The following is an 18,851-nucleotide window of genomic DNA, read 5'->3' as shown; positions in this document are numbered from 1 at the left end:
CTGCAGCTTCCTCGTGACTTGAAGCAATGGTGTCCCCTCCCCCCCCCACCACAGGACGCTGTGCCCTCCCAGCCCCCCATATCCATGGGATGGGGGCTGGCACTGCATGCAGTGTTTGGGGAGCAGCGGTGGGAGCGAGCAGCCCTGGGCTATAACCTCTCGTGCAATGTATTCGTGGATCCGTGTACGCGTCTGTCCGACTATCCAAAGCTTAGCCAAGAAATAAATGTAACGTTATATTTGAAAGACAAATCTATATAATATATTTTTTAAATACAGAAGTGGAAAAAAAAAAAAAAGAAAAAAAAAAAACAACAAAGCTGTAAACCTCCCCCCTCTCTTCTCTCGTTTCCGCTGTCCTGTACTGCGGTGGATGTAATAAACGTCGCTGGGTCTGTGTCTGCTTCGCTGGAGACAGCCTTTGGCGTCTGCCCTGGGAGTGGATATGGATGGCATGGGGGGAGGACATGGGGGCAGGAGCACATTCCCCAACCCTGGTCCGTGTGCTGAGAGCTGGGGGACATGGGATGGTGTCGCACCAGTAGCTCTCATGGGTTCTTTCTGGGGAGCTGAAGGGGTACCTCCAGCATTTCCTTTGAGCTCCCTCCCCTCTTCCAGGCTTGGCCATCGGGGTGCCCACACCGGTGTCTGCCCCCAGGTGTTAGAACAGCAGGGATGGCATCAGAGGTCAGGGATGGAGTGGTCCATGGATGACTTCATCTGTCCCGGCGACAGCCTGCACATGGGGAAGGGGTCAGCGGGATCCCCAGGGTTCCATGGGGGCACTGTGGGGCTGGGGGGGGGGTTGATAGGAGATGGGGAATAGGGAGAGCACAGATCTCACCGTTTCACCATGTGCTCATAGATGACAGCAGGGATGATGGTCAGAGTGATGACATTCCCTGCGCCCGCCAGCACCTCCATCAGCTGTTTGTCCTGTGGAGGGAGGGGCAAACATTATGAAGTGCTGTAACAAATCCCCACCTCACATCCAGGGCAATGTGGGGATCCCCACACCTCCCAGGGCAGCAGCATCCCCACGGCTCCAAGTCCACAATCTGCACCCAAAAACCCTGTACCAACTATAGGGGTGGCCTCACTCCAGGCAGTTGTGCCATGGGGACAGGAGTGGGTACACAGCTGTGTCCATACCTTCATGCCGATGACGTTCTGACCATTGACCTCGCAGATGTGGTGGTGTGTCAGGAGCCCATTGCGGGCAGCAGAGCTGTCCTTGGCCAGCGACACGATTTTCCCCTTCTTCACCACGACACCCACATGCCCGGTGCTGTCCTTGTGCACGGTGACAGTGCGCTGGAACGGTCTGTAGGGACAGTGGGATCAGTGCCAGCCCCACACACAGCAGCACTGCACACCCATCCACCAGACACCACTCACCTGTCCCTCACCACCATGACAATCTTCTCCGGGGACGCCTTCTTCAGTGCCCGCTGCGCCTTGTCGCTGCTCCAGCCTGCGCAATTCTTGCCATCAATCTGCAGGATTTGGTCACCAAAGCGCAGCCCCACCAGCGCCGCCGGAGAGTTGGCCTTCACCAGCTGCACGAAGATGCCCTGTAGACATAGAGAGGGGAGCGATGGCGCAGGGCTGGCACCGGGACCAGGTGGCAGTGCTGAGCTTTGTGCCACGCACTGCCACGCAGTGGTGCACCATGCCCTGCCATGTGGTGCCATGCAGCGGAGCACCGCAGCCCCCCGCCAGCCCAACCCTTACCTGGTCAACATTTTTCAGCTGCAGCCCCGTCTTGCCCCGCTCATCCTTGCACAGGTGGATCTCTCGCACACCTGGTTTGATCTCCGCCCGCCGCAGCCCCGCACTGTTCCCACTCAGTGGGGCAACCAGCTGTCCTGGCAGGGACCCGACGGGAGTCAGCGCCTGCAATGGGGCCGGGGATAAGTAGGGACATGGGGCCACACATCAGCCCTCGAGGGACACTGCGTCCCTTCCCCAGGCAGGGTGAGGCTACGGGAGGGGACCCCCAGCCCTGAACCTACAGTGCTGCTATCTGGGAAGAGGTTTTTCTGGATCTCTTCGCTGGAGAGCGCCAGCCCCATGTAATCCTCCAGCTCGGCCAGGTTGGGGTACAGCGCAGGTGGTGCTGAGGGCACTATGGACACAGAGAGAGACCCACGGGATGAGCCAAGAAACCCACGCACCGAGTTGCTGGGGTCCTCAGCTGAGCCTCCACCATATGGGCACCCCCGTACCCCAACCCCAAACAGCCCTTTGGCACCACACCCCACATTACCGGTGCTGGAGGTGACCTTCGGCTTCTCCGGGAGCTTTGGCTTCTCAGTGAGCACCGTGGTGGCAGGAGTGCCAATCCCAGCAGCTGCCTGTGCCTGCGGGGAGATGGGGTTTGCTCGAGGCAGCCCCTGTCCTGGGCTCACCATGAGCACCCAATGGGTCTGATCACCCCCATAGTGCTGATGAATAGACACTGACCTGCAGGACCTGGTGGCCCTTCATGTCCTCCAGTGAGGGGTAGAGCGTTGCCATGGCTGGTGCTGAGCCTGGGGATGGGATGGGGACAGGTTTGGGGCTTTTTAGAGCTGGGTGCAGTGCCACAAACACCCCTCAGGGACCCACACGGCTGGGCTCGCTCTACTTCTATCTCTGTGTCCCAGCCATCACCTGCAGCCTGGGGCATGACTCAGGACTGTGTCACCGGGGCCACCACCTCTGTCACATCCCAGCAGCTGGGGCACGTGCTGGGCATGAGCATGAACATGAGCATCCCAGCAACCACCCTGCCCCAGGTGTGACATACTGGCTACCCTAGGCACCCAGAGGCTCTTTTAGTTTCCCCAAACTCAGCCGGGGGATGTCCCCATGGGCGACACCCCCATGGACAAAACCCCTCCATCACTGCTTCTTGCTGTTCTTAGCCCCCCACCAGCTCCCTCCACCCCATGCCCTGCACAGCTCTGTGCCCCAAAAAACATCACCCAAACATCAGCACCCACCTCCAACCTCTGCTCCAAGCACCCCTGGAGCCAGGCAGGATCCTGCCTGGTAGCAGCATCCTGAGGTGGGGGGAGGGGGATGATCCCACAGACCCAGTCTCACCCCCCAGCCCAAGTCCCTCCAGACTCACCTGCAGATTTCCGGCTCCTATGCGCTGCCCTTCACCTGTCCCTGTGCTTTTATAGCAGCACCCATGCCCGGGGAGGAGTCCTGTGGCCTCAGCTGACAGCCACCTCCCTGTGCCAGGTGGGGCATAGGGGAGGAAGAGGAAGGTGAAGGCAAAGCAGCTGGGCTGGCCCCAGGGAGGAGCACACAGGAGTGGGGATGGGGACACGGATGGTGTCACTGATAGAGACAGGGCAATGGATAGGGATACATATGGAGATGGGGACTGCTTTCCACAGCTCTGAGCATCCTGGAAGCCACAGGGATGGGGCCGTGCATCTGCAGGGTGGCCTCCACTCTTCTCATCCAGACAATCCCCAGGTGCCACCATCACACCGCTCAGCGTCACCGTAGCCCCAACCAGAAGCCACCACAGCCCTGTGCCCAGCACAGGGTGGGCGCAGCAGGTGCCCTCAGCCCCGTGTAGGTGTCTGTCCCCTGTGACACCTCTCTGTGTGGGGCTGACGTTGCCACATCCCGCATCCATTCGTGATGGCCCCATGGGAAAACTGAGTCAGGACTGCGGGCGGAGGGTGTCAACCCAGCACTGAGCCACGCATCCCAACCTGTGTGATGCCATCGGACCCCGTGTCTCCCCACGTATGCAGGTCCTGTGGGTGCCTGTGGCACAGGGCCAGCCCTGATGCAGGGCATGGTTCAGCCTTGCGTGCCAGCAGGAAGCAATCTATTTTACCAGCATTATTTTTAGCCTGCGGTGCCCAACTGCCCCGGAATGCAATGGGAGCAGCAGACATGTGATAAGCAGAGCTGAGAGTGAGCTCCAGGTGTGCCTTAGAAGGATGGCACCCGTGCCAGCAGGGCTGTACTAGCCTTGTGGAAAAGGAGTTGGGAGAACCCAGGTGCAGAGAACATGGAGAGCGCTGGGACTTTGCTACCCACTACAAACACAGAGCCTACAGCCATGCACACACACACTGCATGCACAGCACCTGCACACAGATGCAGACCCTGCTCAGGCACACGTGTGTGCACACAAATACACAAACACTCGGTGATGATTCGCAGCACAATGCCACCATTCAAAGAAGCTGCTGAGGAGCCCTGCAGACAGACAGACGGACAGGAAGGCAGGAAAGGGACACTGGATTGTCTGCCCCCCAGGGCAGGAGGTGCAGCCCCAGGTCCCCCCAGTCTTTTTGCTTTCCAGTCTTTATCTCTGGCCACAAAGCCATGGCACAGCCTGATACTGGTTAATAATTAAAGTGAAAGGCTGTGCAGGAAGAGAAACCCAAGCTCACAGGGAAATTCTGCCTAGGAGCAGTTGCTGCAAAAGGCAGGGCAGCTCCCTGCCTTTCTCCTCATGCTGCCGAGCTGAGGGTCCTGGAGCAATGACCTGAGCCTGGAGGCCCACAGCACTACTCCCCAGCCCAGGGATCACCTCACTGCAGCTCCTTCCAGCTCGAAGCACCAGAGCAGCACACGTACAACATTCCCAAACCAGGTGCTGCAGGTCCCAGCCTCAGGCGCACCGGGTGGGGAGCTCAGCCCACAGCACTGCTCACTCTCAAAGGCACCAGCCCCATCCAGCCTCGTAACATTTCTCTCTAAACACAAACTTTGAACTCACCGCGGCGTGGGGATTTGCTGCAGACACATTATTGATTGTAGCCAATGACGCAAAGGCTGTTTGCAAAGAAGCCAGGTGTTGGCACAGGGATCTGAGCAGCACGGCTGGGGACCTTGAGCTTTTAATGCTACTGTACAGCCCACACCCTACAGCTGGGTGCTAAACCGGGCTCCCCAACAGAGCAAGCAAGAGCAGCATCCACACCGCCAGCCACACACATCCCCTCAGCACCCGGCCTGCAAACGTCAGCAGGAAAGACCAAAAGTCACAGCTATGAGCTCTGACATCCAGGTGAGAAACCGCAGCACAGCCACAGCCAGCCCTGGGGAGGAAAGGCTGCAAAGGAGCAAAGGCAGTGCTGAACAGAGGCACCACCACCAGATCACTGAGGCACCAAAAATAAATAGATGTAGGACAGTTTCAGGGTCCCATGAGACCCGATAGTGCGTACAGCCTGCTGGAGGTGCACTTTCCAACCTCCAAAAGGGGATAAACCAAATCGAGATACAGTCCCCATGGAGCGGGAGGGACTCAGCAGGCTGAGCCACGGGGAGGCCGAGGGCAGCGCTTAATGGGTTTGCGATAAGGCAATTAGAGCAGGTCGGGCAGGTCGCTGCCCCACATCCCTACGTGCCCGACGCCGAGCCGCGCGGTGCTGCCAGCCCTCCCCGCCCAGGGAAGAACCTCCAACACACAGGGCTGAGAAAAGCCAGCAAAAAGCGTTTTTATTGCAATCATAAAACTTGATACCTTTATGCAGTGGAGAAGGAAGTGAACGGCGGCGATTTCTCTTACCACGTCACTAGGCAGGGCTGGGGGGCGGCTGGGACAGCGGCGGGGGAAGCGATGCGTGGCGTGAGAGCAGCCAAGCGGCGATGACCAGCATCAGGGGCAGGAGAACGGGTAGCTGTGCTCAGCCCGGGGGCAGCCAGGGTCTGAAGTTTCCTTCCCAGGGAGGGCAGAAGGGATGGGGGTGTTTTCTTGCAAGCTCACCCCCCCCCCCCCCCAGCTCCACCACCTCCCAATTTGTCTGCTGTTTTCTTTTTTGTTTAAAGGAAAGAAAGCTCAATGTAAGAGACAGAATTTCCAGGGTGTGGGTGAGGCTCTGACGGCCCAACCACCCCCACAAAACCAAAAGTGAGATAATAAAGGGAGGAGGTGGGTGAGGACGGGGCTGAGCATCCCCCATCCCAGAGCGGCCCTGTGATGCTGCGCTTCCCCCAGAGCGCAGGGAGAGGAACGCTGCTTCCCCAGCACCCCAGTTCCAGGTAACTACACACATCCTAACACTACTTTGTTCTCCACATCCATTCAGCCTCAACAGCCTCACTCTGCTATGGCTTTTGCAGCAGCAGCAATTTCTGGTTTTAAAACATCATAGAGATCTGCACCGAAACAAGAAACTAACTAACAGGTTTCCTTTTGTTCAAACGACTCCTATCTAAGGTCAGCCCGTCTGCGTGCTACTGACAGAATGTAGTCTACACCTGGAACAAAAATAAGATTAAGAACTTGACCCAAAAAGAGTTGAGGTTTACGGCGTATAGTTTAAAAAGACATAAAAACACGATACAAGGAGGAAGAGTCAGACGCAAAGCTTAGTGACCAAAGGCATTCAATCAAGGTGTAAGGTTATACAATGAGTGTAGTGGACTATCAGGAAAAGCTCCGTACAAAGTCATGTGCACTCTTCTTGAAGCTGAGATTCTGGATTCCTCCATGTGCCAAACCTGTTTGGGGAGAGGAGAGGCACTGTGACACAGCCACCCACTGCAGCCCACAGGGACCGGTGCAGGAAGGAATGTGGTCACAAAGGGACAGTCCCATTGTCAACTGCACAGTCTGCTCAAAGCAGAAGTCAAATTCTGCTGATGTGGGGGGCGGGACACCATCCTGCCCACTGCAGAACCCATACAGTACGAGCAGTGTAAGGACTGAGGCACATCCAGCCAGCATCGAGCTGTCTCTGTGGCTGCAAGCTCTGCTTCTATCCCACAGCGATTCCCAAATCCGCAAGCCTCCAAAGCCAGCCCACAGCCAGAAACCTGTTCTCCATGCCACTAACACCTCCATCCCATCTCCCTGAGGCAGACTACGGGAACTTGAGCCTCCCCCACGCTCCAGCAGCCCCCCTGCAGCTCCCCCTCCTTACCCAAGGACAGGGTGTTGGGGTGGGTCATTCCAATTTCATGAGCTCCACGTCGAAGATTAGAGTGGCGTTTGGTGGGATGATCCCTGGGTGGCCAGTGGAGCCATAGGCGTAATCTGGGGAGATGGTCATCTTCGCCCTCTGACCAACACTCATCTGGGAAGAGGAATGAAGATGAGGATGTCAGATGCACACAAACAGCAGGTGAGTGACAGCAGGAGAAACACAGAGCTGTCCCCACTCCTTTCCCAATGCCGGGCACAAGCAGAGGGGACTGACGAGAGATAGGATCAGCAGGGAAAGGCAGGCAGCAGAGGCTGGAAAAGGAGCAGGGATGCAGCAGTGGGAGCAGAGCAGGCGATATCCTTCACACAACCAATTCCTAGGTCTGCCAGGCTGCCCCCAGCAGACAGCAGCATCCCCGTGCTGCAGCGTGGGCGCCGGCTCCCAGCAGCACAGAGCCCACCGCAGTCACGCAGCCTCCCCACCCCCCTCCCCTCGTGCCCACAGCCATCTCCAGCAGGAGCAGGGGGCCCGAGACCCCCACGGCGCTCGCTCAGAGGTGACTCAGTAGAGAAATGTCAGTGCTGAGTCACCGGCGTGCCGTAGGTGTTCCTCGGCCCGGCCCTGCTCCGTTCCTGCCATCTGGCAGGTGGCAATGCAGAAGGTGATATTCACACCCACGCCTCCCATGATGGAGGGGGTGGAAATCTGAAGGGCTGCACGCAGTGATTTCTGCCCACACCGCAGATCCCCACGAACGAAGGGGATGCCGGGCACCTGAGCAACTCCTTCCTCCCAGCCGCGGATCACCTCCTGCTTGCCCATCACGAACTTGAAGGGTTTGTTCCTGTCGCGGGAGGAATCAAACTTCTTCCCATCCTCCAGCATACCTGGGGACAGAAAGGGGAGGGAGGAGTGAGGCTCGTGTCACGGGAACAGGTTGTTACCCGGCAGGTGTGACGGTCACCGTGGGAAGCTCACATGGCCCTGAGTCAGCGGGATTTCCCAGCTGCCCTGGGAAAACACCTGTACAGTGGGGGGCTTCCCCACCAGCACCTCCTGTTGCAGAGAGCAGGGCAGGAGCAGCCCTCCAGTGGGCAGCATTGCTCCTCCCAGCTGCAGGAATCACCGCGTCCCTACTGCGTGCTGTTTTCATGCAGAGAGAAGCCCTCCTGCAGGCTGGGACAGAGGGCAGCCAGCAGACAGGGGACACCTCGCCTGTCCCAGAGCACCAGCATTCTGCACAGCAGCATGTGAGCCAGGGCTGGTTTCTGTCCTCGAACACACAAAACGCAGCCTGGGCCGCCGGCCTCCAGCCTGCCCATGCCCAGCCATGAGCCAAACAGTGCCCAAAAGCAACAGTGCCAAGTAGGGATCGCACCTGCCCAGGGCAGCCCCTGTCCCACAGCACACAGCACGTAGCGCAGGCTCAGCAGCACCAATAACCACAGGCTAAATATAACTCTCCAGCACGAGCGAGGAGGAATTTCCTCCCTTCTCCGTGGTCCCTCCCTTGCTCCCTGTGTGACCTTCTTGGGGAATCTCACTGCTGGAGCTGCCTTATAGGAGCAGCGACGTCGCTGGGAGCACAGCCCTGCTGGGAGCCGTGCCGTACCTGGGGATTTGCCCACCCAACGCACAGAGCCTGATGACAGGCATAGGCAGCAGGGTGGCCGTGGTTAATGAACAGCACCGGAGGGTTTATAATTTCGGAGCAACTGCTGCCGACGGTTCTCTTTTCTCCACTTCCCCCAAAAGCCCAAGAACTTGTTTTTCTGGTTGGAAAATTCTCTGGTCTTGAAAAACAAACTCGTTGCCCTGTCCAGCAGTGCATGGGCAGCGGTGGTTTCCCCTAAGCAGGGTGCAGTGTCAGTGCCCAGGGGCGAGGGAAAATGCAGAGCATGGGACATGCTGTCCAGGCTCGTGCTGCGGTGAGCAAGGTGCATGGACAGCAGCAGGCGTGGTGAGATGATGAATGGAGGGTGTGGGAAACACACAAAATCTCCACGAGAGCAACAAGTGCCGAGGGCACTGAGCAGTGCACAAGCAGACACCATCACCCCGTGGGCTCAGCATCACACCATGGAACGCTCAGATCACACCACAAAGCATAGCAGTGCTGCCAGCAGTAACACAGGGCACCCAGGCTTGCTTGCTCACAGAACGGGGTCACCGTCCCATTTCTTCTGGGGAGCAGAATGAAGCATTTAATTTCACAGAAAGCAAAAATCTCCCCTGCAGGGCCCCCGACACCGAGCATCAGCACCAGCTCAGCCGGTCACCCTGCAGTCCTGGACTTTGGAACAGCAAATCTGGCGTTTTCTTGTTTCCTCCTTCCACGGTAAACCTCTTGGTGCTGAGCCTGCTCCCAGCCCTGCCTGGCACTGGGACAGCAGCAGCAGGGATGTGGGCAAGGGAAGGACGGTGGGTGCAGGCAGCACCACAAGCTGCCCCCAGGCTGGGCTGCAACAAGCCAGGACAGCGCAGCAGAGATCTGCCTCACCAAGGGCAGAGGCTGTGGCCACGGTTTCTGCAATTTCACTTTGATGAAAACAAACTGTGGTGTGCTGCTGCTACCACATTGCATGGGGAAACCAGAGGCCACCCCCTTCCCAAATCCCTTCCACGCTCTGGCACACAGAGCTTGCCCCATGCCCAGCACACAGCCACGGGATGCTGTGCCACTCAGCCATGCCAACAGTGAAACAAAGAGCTCTGAGGCTTTCGAGATGGCATCTTCATCACTGCAACTTCCTCTGCCAGAGAGGCTCCCAGGAGACTTCTCCAGCCTTGGACAAGTAGGAGCAACCATTTCCTCCTCCCTATCATCCCCAAGCGAGGAGATAACAAGATCTTAAATCTATTAGTAAGGCAAAGCATCCTCTGGCTAGAGGCAGAGCACTAGACGCTGCAAACAGCCGAAGGCGAGGAGCAGCTGCCAGCCCAGGGCACATCCCAGCTTGTCTGAGCTCTGTGCAGGGCATCGTGGAGCTGGGAGACCCTGCAGCACAGCCACCCCACTGCAGCAGCTCCTGGCACTCAGAAATACAGACACCAAGCTGGTTTGGAAAAACCAAAGTGAGGGGAATGCAGGACCTTGCCAGGACAGGATGCTGCCATTCCACCGCAGCACGATGCAGGAGATGATGGGCTCTGGAGAGCATCCCCAGCTCCATTTGGGGCTGGCAGCAGGGCTATGCCAGGTCTCTGCCACACTTGGCAGGCAGTGGCTGGGAGACGTCGGCTGCAATGCACGACTTGGCTGCGATCCCTTGCAGGGACAGAGGAAAGCAGACACACAGAGGCAGCCCTGCAGCCAATCTCCCTCCATCCACGCTCAGATGCCAGCCCTCGAGATGCAGGGACAAAGCAGGCAGACCCCTCCGTGCAGATAGAGGAAGGGATGGGATTGGAAACTCTTCCCATTGAGGGTTCTGCTGAGAAGAGTGTCCCACAGGACACAACTGCATGCACAGCACGGTGTTGGGTTTAGGGGAGCTGGCACCGAGCTCTCACCCAACTGCTCAGCAGTTGCACAGCCGGTAGGAGAGGAAACATCTTGCAACCGCAGGCTGCTGTCATACGAGTGTGGCAGCATCTTAGAGAGCAATGCTAGGTGCTGCACAGGCAGCAGGAAGAGCCCGTGCTGTTCTGAGCTATGGCTGAGGCTGTGCTCAGCTGCACAGTGACATGCAGGCGCTGGGGAAGAGGCCTGCCTGTCACTGCACTTCTCCTGCCAAAGGAAGTCAGAGTTCTCCACCATCTCTTCTTGCACTGTGTCACATCAGACCTGCTCCAGTCCTGATGCCCCCCAGCATGGCCACTGGTCACCCAGGGAGCAATGCTGCATGGCCAGCTGGTTCTCCACAGCCCATGCACCCACTGCTCTCACCACCGGGAAGGATGCGGTCTCAGTTCTAGCTGTGCTGCAGGGTGAACAAGAACAAATCCCTGCTCCAAACTAGCTACACGGCCCCAGGAGCCTGATGCATGCAGCACTGGGGCTGCTACCCACAATCAATGCACTTCTGCACTTTGAAGCCATCCTCCCATTGCTCTGAGCAGTCCTGAAAACATAAGAGGAGTTTACCCTTGATTTAGTTTCCTTAAGAGCCTTTTCCATCAGACCTCACATCAAAGCCTTTTCCCAACGCCCCGCTGCGCCAGCTCTCCAGCAGTGCTCCTCCATCCCCCTGCGGGCTCAGCTCCCGCTGGGATCACTGACACACCCAAAGCACTGCTGAGGATTTTCTCCCTGTCTGACCTGGGAGCAAAAGAAAATGAAAAGATGGACCCAAATCCCCCCTACGTGTCTCTGCTGTCACTGGGAAAATCCCAGCATGAGTAACTGATGTCTTCCAAGCAGCAGCCTGGAGGATGCTATGCTCTCCACCTTCTTCCCTAAGCACTGCTCTCTTGTGCTCCCACACCAGGGCTGCCTGCCCATCCATCCATCCATCTGTCCATCCCTTGCAGTGCTGGGGTGACATGGCTGCTCTTGCTGGTGCTGGGCAGCACTGCAGTGGGGCAGAAGAGCTGCACAGGGATAGGACACGGGGGCTATGGGGCAAGAGGATAGCAGTCCAGCATCTGCTTTATGCCTGTTCTAACTAAACAAGCAGACATGGAGCACCTAGTCAGGAAAGGATCCTTTGGGCAAGAGGTGCAAAGTGGATTTTGATCAAGTGACTGCAAATCTATAGCTCACCCACTAGAGCTCAGTGCTCAGTGCTCCCAAACTGGGGCCGGGTTTCTCAAGCTTTGGGTTTCTGCACAGAGCAAACTGCAGCCACAGGGCTGGATGGCACACAGGGCTCATGATGGAGCCCCTGAGCCCAGCACTGAATGCACTGCGCTGTTACTGCTGTCACTGCACTGCGTTCAATGAACAAGCCTCAGGGCTGGGGGAAATTAATGGTTTCTTGTATTTTTTTGCTGAAGCAAAACTCCCCTCTCTGCTCACAGAAAAAAGCAGGGAATCAGGGCCTGTGGGCATTAGGTGTGAAACAGGGGCTTTGACTTCGGCTGCTTGCCAACACAGCAAATCAGGGAGCTGTCTGATGGGGGGGGAGTGCAGGGGGAAGGAGGCTAAAGGCCAAAAGGAGACAATAACAACAATAAACAATACCAAAATAAATCAGAGAACCACTCCCAAGGCCAGCTTGTCGCTCACTGCTGCCTGGAAGGGTCCGGCAAGAGGCAGGTCCCTGCACTGCCCTTCAACCTCCCACCCCAAAAGCAAAGCGAGGGGCAGGAAATCAGCTCCAGTGACCCTCCTCAGCAGCTGCAATGAGGCAAGGAGCGGCCGTGCCCTTTTGCTGGGGTGGGAGCAGGGCTGGCAGCAGCAGGGCTGGCCCACCAAGAGCCACTTGACTGCCTGCCAGCGTCCCTTTGTTCTTCCCCCGGCAGAGGAAACGGGGCTGCCGGCAGAGGAGGTGGCCAGGAGAGAGTGAGCCGCTTCCTCTCCTCCAGAGCAGGGAATTAAAAGGGATGGGGAAGGGAAGAGGGGGCGGGGGGAGGAGAAGCAGATGGGCTGGAAGGAGAGCTCAGACAGTGCTGCGGGAGCGGGGCTTTGGGGCTCCTGAGCAGACCGGCACCTCACCCTGTGCTGCTGGGAGAGCAGGAGCCGGCCGGTGGCGGGGACAGGCGGGTCAGCCGCTGTATCCTGCAGGGCTGCAGCGAGCAGGAGGGGCGGCTGATGGGTGCGTGTGTGTGCGTGTGTGTGTGCGCGCGGCCGTGTCAGCTCACATCGCGGAGCTCCGAGCACACGACGTGCGTAACGTCACCCACCTGGCTGCGTGCGAACCCGGGCGGCTCGGAGCACGTCGGAGGAGGGCTGCTGGGTGGGGAACCCCGCGGCACCGCGCCGTCAGCCTCAGCGGCAGCCACCGAGCGGGGGCACGGGGACGGGCCGCTTCCCTGCCGCCCCCTCCCCGGTGGGGCCGTAGGAAGGTCGCAGCGCGGCTATCTCAGCCGTCGCCGTGCCTCGACGGTAGGACGCGGGGGGAGCTCAGCCCACCACCCCGGGCCGACCCTGGGGACTCCCGCCCCAATCCGAGGAGACACCGACCCCACCCCGACCCCCGACCCCACGCCGACCCCCGCTCGCGCCCCGGGGGCAGCCGAGGCCCGGCCCTCCACCCCCCCCCGCGCTCCCGCAGGCCGCACGGCGGCGTCGGGGCAGATCCCGCCCCGCCTCCCGGTACCGGCCCGGCCCCGCCCCGCACGGCCCCGCACTCACCCGTGTAATGCACCACGCACGTCTGCCCGCGCTTGGGGAACGTCCGCCCTGCGGGAAGGAGACACGCACCGTCAGCGGAGCGGCACCGGAGAGAAAGAGAGAGAGAGAAAAGGAAGGGGAGAAATAAAGAGAGAAGGAGCGCGGGGCGCGGCTCACCATCCCCGGGGGCGATGGTCTCCACGTGCACGCCCATGTCGCCGGTGCCGCTGCCGGTGCCGGTCCGTGCGCGCCCGCAGCGCCCGCAGCCCGAGGGAGGGAGGGAGGAGGGGCCACGTGTGCGCAGCCTCCGCCGCCATCGAGCCCGCCCGCCGCACCCCGCCCCGCGCCGCGCCCCGCCCACCGCCGCCATCTTGCCCGCTCCCCCCCCAACCCACACACACTTCCCGCCCCGCCGCCATCTTGGCACCGCGCTGTTGCCATGGAAACCGCAGGGCCGTGAGGCGCCACGCGCGGTGCCCGCCCGCCCTCAGGGGCTGAAGGCCGCCGTGCGGTATCTCGGAGCTCCTTTCCAAGCTCCGTCGCGCTGTGGGCCCACTGTTGACACCTCGTGAGCAGCCACGAGGGAGCAGAGGAAACCCAAGGCAAATAAAACCTCGGGTTTTCAACATTAAAATGGGACACGATGAGACACTGAAAAGCAAATCTTAATCGCTTCTGCTCCTTGCTTGTATCCTTTGTACTGGAGCACCAAGCTGTGGGGTTTTGTTTCCCTGCTTTAAGTCGTATCGTTATTTCTTGCATTAATCTGCAGTGCTCTGTGTGGTCTGTGAGGTTCCTCAGACGCCCCATCAGCAGGGGAAGTGCATGAGGCCTGAGATTGAGGTGGGAGGAAATGAAGGGTGAGGACATGGGGCTCAAAGGCGTCATGGAATCATAGGGCAGCCCGAGCTGGAAGGGGGCCCATAGGGATCACTGTGTCCAACTCCTGGCATTGCTGGGTTCCAGCCGCCCATCAGACCCAGCTGTGGGATCCATGGGGTGTTCCTCCTTCAGAAAACAAAATGAGGAAGAAAAAGGGAGGGGGAAAGGAAGCCTTTGTGCTTCTGAGAGATCCTTCAGGATTCAGACATATGCAGCCGTCCTGCAGGTGCTCCAGTGCGTCTCCAACGCGATCTCTCACAGAATCACAGAATCACCAAGGTTGGAAAAGATCTTCAAGATCATCCAGTCGAACCAGTCGCATCTATCATCAATAGTACTCACTAAACCATGTCCCTCAACACAAAATCCAACCGTTCCTTGAACACCTCCAGGGTCGGTGACTCCACCACTTCCCTGGGCAGCCCATTCCAGTGCTTGACCACTCTTTCATAAAAGTAGTATTTCCTAACATCCAGCCTAAATCTCCCCTGGCGCAGCTTGAAGCCATTCCCTCTAGTTCTATCACTAGTTACACGAGAGAAGAGGCTGACCCCCAGCTCACTACAACCTCCCTTCAGGTAGTTATAGAGAGCAATAGGTCTCCCCTGAGCCTCCTCTCCCATCCATCGTGGTGTTGCAGTGCAAGGTTTGCATTAATTCAGCGCACAGCCGGGGAGTGATTTGCTCGGATCCTGCCAGCGTGCACCAGGCTGGAGAGCTGCAAGGTCAACCAGCGGTCATGCACGACTCCGGCCCTAAAAATAACCAGCTCCAGCAAGGCCGAGCACAGTGGTGCTGCTGGCAGCAATGGTCAGTCCCTCCTCTCCCCTCCTCACTGTTGCCGGGAGAGACGTGGGGGTGCTGAGATCCTGCTGGGGGAGATGGAGTTGTGGGATGGGGTTAGGGAGCAGGTGAGCTATTCTCAATATTTTGCCCAAGCCTTCCCTCTTGGCGGGGATAAATGAGAGCCCACAGCTGCCTCCCACCCTGTGCTGCAAGAGCTTTACACCCCAGGCTTGAACATCACTCATGTTCCAAGAAATTCTAACCCTTTCCCCAGGAAAGGTCACTCTAAGCGCAGAGAGACATGCTATCCAGGTAGCATTTTCCCTAAAAATGTGGTTTCTCTGGGGTTTCTCTGAAAAGTAACCCTTGTATTCTTTGTGCACACTTGCCCACATGTTAAAGCATTGCTGTAAATCCAGAGGGGCACTGCTCTGCTGCACTGCAGAAGGAAGCATGGCTCCTTTGCCCAGAGCTGCTGGGACCTGCAGGAAGGCAGAAGTGCAGCACACAGCTCCCAGCATAGGATGTGGAAACAGGAAACAACAGGAAACAACAGCTTTCCCTGACACCAGCACATCCTGTCAGCACAGCAAATCCATGTCTGTCTGGAGAACTCACCTGCTTCACCCCCTGACCTGTTCTGGGCACACTGCTGGCACACAGCCACCTGTTGGCCACTGGGACACCTGGGTCCTTCTCCACAGAGCTCCTTTCCAGCATCTCAGCCCTCAACCTGTACTGATGTATGTGGTTGTTCCTCCCCAGCTGCAAGACCCTACACTTGCTCTTGTTGAACCTCATCAGGTTCCTCTCTGCCCAGCTCTCAGCCTACCCAGCTCTCGCTGAATGGCAGCACAGCCTTCTGCTGAGTCAAATGCTCTTCCCAGCTTTGCATCATCCTTCCATCTTCTGTTAAGCCCCACTCTCGTGCTTCATATTCTTCAGTCTTAAAATTTACAAGCTGCACCAGGCTTCAGGTAGCTGTGGCGGTGGCAGCCCAAGCAGAGAGAAACTGCAATACCAGCAGCCAGGGCATCTCTATGGACCAGCAGGGAAAGCACAAGGAACATTTCAGCGCACAGCAAAAGGACCGATGGCAAAACCTCTATTTTACTTGGCTGTGGTTGGCTTTAGCAAACACTGTACCAAGCCTCAAGTGTCTGGCAAGCACCCAGCAGCGACCTGCAGGCAGGGGCCCAGATCCTTCCTGCACACACAGGGAGCAATGCTGATGTGCCCTGCTTCTTCTTGCCCTGCCCACGGCCAGAGCCAGATCCATGCATCGCAGTGCTCCGTCCCCGTCCTGCAGCATTAACCTTGCACCGCTGCTGTGGAGCACTTTGGAGTATTGTTTGCACAGCAGTTCCATTTCTAAAATTACAAAAGCATTTCTCTCATTTTGGTGGCAGCTTTTGTTCCCTCGATGCTCGCAGCAGGTAGAGCAGCACTCTGCCCGCTCTGCTGGAAAGTCGGCAACAGCAGCACAAGGCAGAGCCGTGCTGTGACAGAGCGTTCTGAGCCTGAGTCACACACTGCACACCCCCACAGTCCCGCTGAGTGCTGTGTGGGTGCAGGGCTGAGTGTGCACGTGGAGAACGCGTTCCCGTGAGGATGCAGCACCCTGGGATGTTGACCCTTCCCTGCTGCAGACATTGCACCTTTGCACCCACCTTTGCACGGCTGTGCCTGGTGGCACATGGGGTGTTCCTTGCCCCAAGCACTGATCAGGATGAGGTTTGGTAAGGGAAGGTGTAATGAGATTGGAAGCCAGGGTGCATGCAGTGATATAGGATGACAGCTTGTGGGCTTTCTGCGCTACGTGGAGAAATGCACTGCTCTGCAAACATCAGGACCTTCATCCCTGTGCTTCATCCCTGACCCTGGACTGCTGTCACATTGAGATCTTCAGGGTATGGAGCAGGAAATGTCTGCCCAGGCTCCAAACCACCCCAACGACCGCTAGCATGCAGAGCCAAATGTGGGCATGGAGGGCAGCTGGAGTCACCAGGGAGCAGGATGAGGTGGGGGTTCCGCTGTGTGTAGCTGCCACTCATCCCCAAGGGTTGCAGGAAGAACAGGAGCTCTGCTCTGGCTTCTTACCCTGGGCTGTGGAACCCCTGTTCCCAGCTTTGCCCTCTCCTTAACGAGCGCAAGGCATGGTGCTGCCCACGCCCAGGACACTGTCACAGAGCAGGAGGTGTGGGATGCATTCTCCTGTCTCTATTAAACAAGATCTGTAATTATACACCTCTTTCAGTTTGCGAGATCTCCCATGGCAGTGCGACCCCACGCAGTGTGTTTTAGCCCGCTCACAAATAATTTGCCATTCTGAGCCCCCTTCCACAGCCCTTTCCCAGCCTGCGGAGCCCAGCAGTCTCCACAGCACAGCCACAAATTGCTCCTCCATTAGGAGCAGCGGGAGCCCGGCCGCTGCGTGGGAGCAGTTCCCAAGGCAGCAATGCTCCCACCACACAGCTCCCAGCAAGCAAAGGCAGAAAGCAGCTGGAGGCGGCACACGGCGATGGGCTGGCACTGCGGGGGCACACGTGGTCTCATCGATCTGCTCCACAATAAAGGGCCCTTAGGTTGCTCTCCATCACTGCACGTCAGAGCAGTGCACCCTCCCGGCGTACCCGGGAGCATTCAACCTGAGCTGCCCCACACTCACACCTGTAAGCTGCATCCCAGCGCTGTTCAAAGTGCGTCATCTCCTGCTCAGCCTCCCCTCGGCCACTGGGGGTTAATGAAAAAATCCTGAGTTTCACAGGCTGAGTCAGAACGCGGTTCATGAGCCGCAGCACAACTGAGTCAGCAGCATCTTTTCACTGTGATTTTACTGACATCTCTGATCACAAATATTGCTCATGCTGGACCACAGCCAGTGCAGAGGAAGCCGAATCCCTGTCTCCTACTGGCGTATCTAAGCACGCATCTCTATAAAAAAGCAAAATATATCTCTCTGCATCCAAGAGGAAAGGAGAAGCTCAGAAGGAAACACAAAACCTTGGGTTTCAGTTTTTTTCTGGGTCATTTTGTACCCACTCAGCATGCCGTGCTGCATTTGGGCAGACACGGGGCACCTTTTGAAACTGCACTCAGCCCTCTGGCTCTTTGGCACTCATTTACTGTCCAGGTGCAAATAGCTGCATTTTCTGTGTATGCACTAGAAAGCCAACAGATGACCAACAGCCACATCCCAAAGCACCTGCGTCTATTGCTCCATAGCTGTATCAGAGAACAGTTCTCTCCAGCGTAGGAAAAGCTTTATTTGTGCTCTGCTCACCACCTCCTCCTCAAGCCCTTTCTTTTTGCATTGCTCAGTGCCTTGTACAAGCCAGCATTCCCCGTGAGGTCTAGACAGGATGTCCCGATGGCTGCTGCAGCACGGGGAGCGAGCATCCTGCTCTGTGTGAGCTCAGCCTGGTGCCAGGGGGACGGCTTTCAGCCAATGGCACCAATCTGAGCAGGCTGGCAATGAGCTTTCTAAGAACACTGCACAAAACCTAACCAAAGCTGCACACTGAGGAGCAAGAGGACGATGTCTCTTCTGTCTCTATGCTGATCTTTTGCTAACAGTTGCTTAGAAAGAGGTAGGAAGAGAACGCAGCAGCGCTGTGTCTATCCCCATTATTCTGTTTCACGAATGCTCTTAGCAAAAGGCTCAGAGAAGCCAAAGCTCTGCAGCCTAAGAAACAACACCATGTTGGAAATTACCACAAAGGTAATTTCCTGAGAACCCCATTCCCCACTGCAGAAACACGAGGCCTTATCTCTGAAAGCAGCCCAAAGCCCAGGAATGCACATTTCAAGCAGCTCCAGTGCAAGCCATCAGCTTCCTGCCAGGCACTGTGACCGACAGAGGAAGGCTGCCCCACTGAAATAAAATCCAAAGCCTGCAGATGGGAATTCTTTGGCAGAGGAGTCGATGGCAGCAGTTGGATGTGTTCCACTGACAAGTGCTCTGTGCCCCCCATCCCCACACACCTCAGCAGATCTCAGCCCCCGGCACAGCTGCTCCTCTGGTGGATATGGAGCTGCTGTGGCAACATGGGGCAGGAGAAGGGCTGTTG

General features: G+C 57.7%; 2 protein-coding genes across 3 annotated transcripts; both read right to left on the bottom strand.

The window, feature by feature from the left end:
* Nucleotides 1–234: 234 nt before the first annotated feature.
* Nucleotides 235–4,117, bottom strand: SDCBP2 (syndecan binding protein 2). Of its 2 annotated transcripts, none has more exons than XM_010722359.4 (9): nucleotides 3,119–4,117; nucleotides 2,467–2,534; nucleotides 2,270–2,363; nucleotides 2,016–2,128; nucleotides 1,735–1,896; nucleotides 1,399–1,574; nucleotides 1,153–1,324; nucleotides 845–936; nucleotides 235–736 (listed from the first exon to the last, which is right to left on the bottom strand). In XM_010722359.4, the coding sequence occupies exons 2-9, from the start codon at nucleotides 2,518–2,520 to the stop codon at nucleotides 682–684; spliced, it is 918 nt and encodes a 305-aa protein (XP_010720661.2). In that variant the 5' UTR covers nucleotides 2,521–2,534; nucleotides 3,119–4,117; the 3' UTR covers nucleotides 235–681. The 2 variants fall into 2 exon arrangements, with proteins under 2 accessions (XP_010720661.2, XP_085097636.1); XM_085241510.1 differs by lacking the exon at nucleotides 3,119–4,117 and adding an exon at nucleotides 2,988–3,005.
* A 1,324-nt stretch (nucleotides 4,118–5,441) lies between these two features.
* On the bottom strand, nucleotides 5,442–13,447 carry FKBP1A (FKBP prolyl isomerase 1A). The gene is made up of 5 exons (XM_085241511.1): nucleotides 13,291–13,447; nucleotides 13,135–13,182; nucleotides 7,671–7,783; nucleotides 6,894–7,046; nucleotides 5,442–6,471 (listed from the first exon to the last, which is right to left on the bottom strand). Exons 1-4 carry the CDS (start codon nucleotides 13,325–13,327, stop codon nucleotides 6,918–6,920), a joined length of 327 nt encoding a protein of 108 aa, XP_085097637.1. The 5' UTR covers nucleotides 13,328–13,447; the 3' UTR covers nucleotides 5,442–6,471; nucleotides 6,894–6,917.
* Between the last annotated feature and the right edge of the window lie 5,404 nt (nucleotides 13,448–18,851).

This window comes from Meleagris gallopavo, chromosome 22 (genome assembly GCF_905368555.1).
Source record: "Meleagris gallopavo chromosome 22, MGAL_WU_HG_1.1, whole genome shotgun sequence".
In the NCBI taxonomy this organism is placed as follows: domain Eukaryota; kingdom Metazoa; phylum Chordata; class Aves; order Galliformes; family Phasianidae; genus Meleagris; species Meleagris gallopavo.
This window is presented reverse-complemented; position numbering and strand designations above follow the sequence as displayed.

What these genes read in the sequence shown, in the direction of transcription:
- SDCBP2 (XM_010722359.4), bottom strand. Translation starts at nt 2,520, where the DNA reads ATGGCAACGCTCTACCCCTCACTGGAGGACATGAAGGGCCACCAGGTC. An exon ending in AGGGCCACCAGGTCCTGCAG is followed by an intron (nt 2,364 to 2,466) that starts GTCAGTGTCTAT and finishes ATCTCCCCGCAG; the next exon opens with GCACAGGCAGCTGCTGGGAT. An exon ending in GTCATGGTGGTGAGGGACAG is followed by an intron (nt 1,325 to 1,398) that starts GTGAGTGGTGTC and finishes CTGTCCCTACAG; the next exon opens with ACCGTTCCAGCGCACTGTCA.
- FKBP1A (XM_085241511.1), bottom strand. Translation starts at nt 13,327, where the DNA reads ATGGGCGTGCACGTGGAGACCATCGCCCCCGGGGATG. An exon ending in GTGCGTGGTGCATTACACGG is followed by an intron (nt 7,784 to 13,134) that starts GTGAGTGCGGGG and finishes TTCTGTCCCCAG; the next exon opens with GTATGCTGGAGGATGGGAAG. An exon ending in GGGAGGAAGGAGTTGCTCAG is followed by an intron (nt 7,047 to 7,670) that starts GTGCCCGGCATC and finishes TCCTCTTCCCAG; the next exon opens with ATGAGTGTTGGTCAGAGGGC.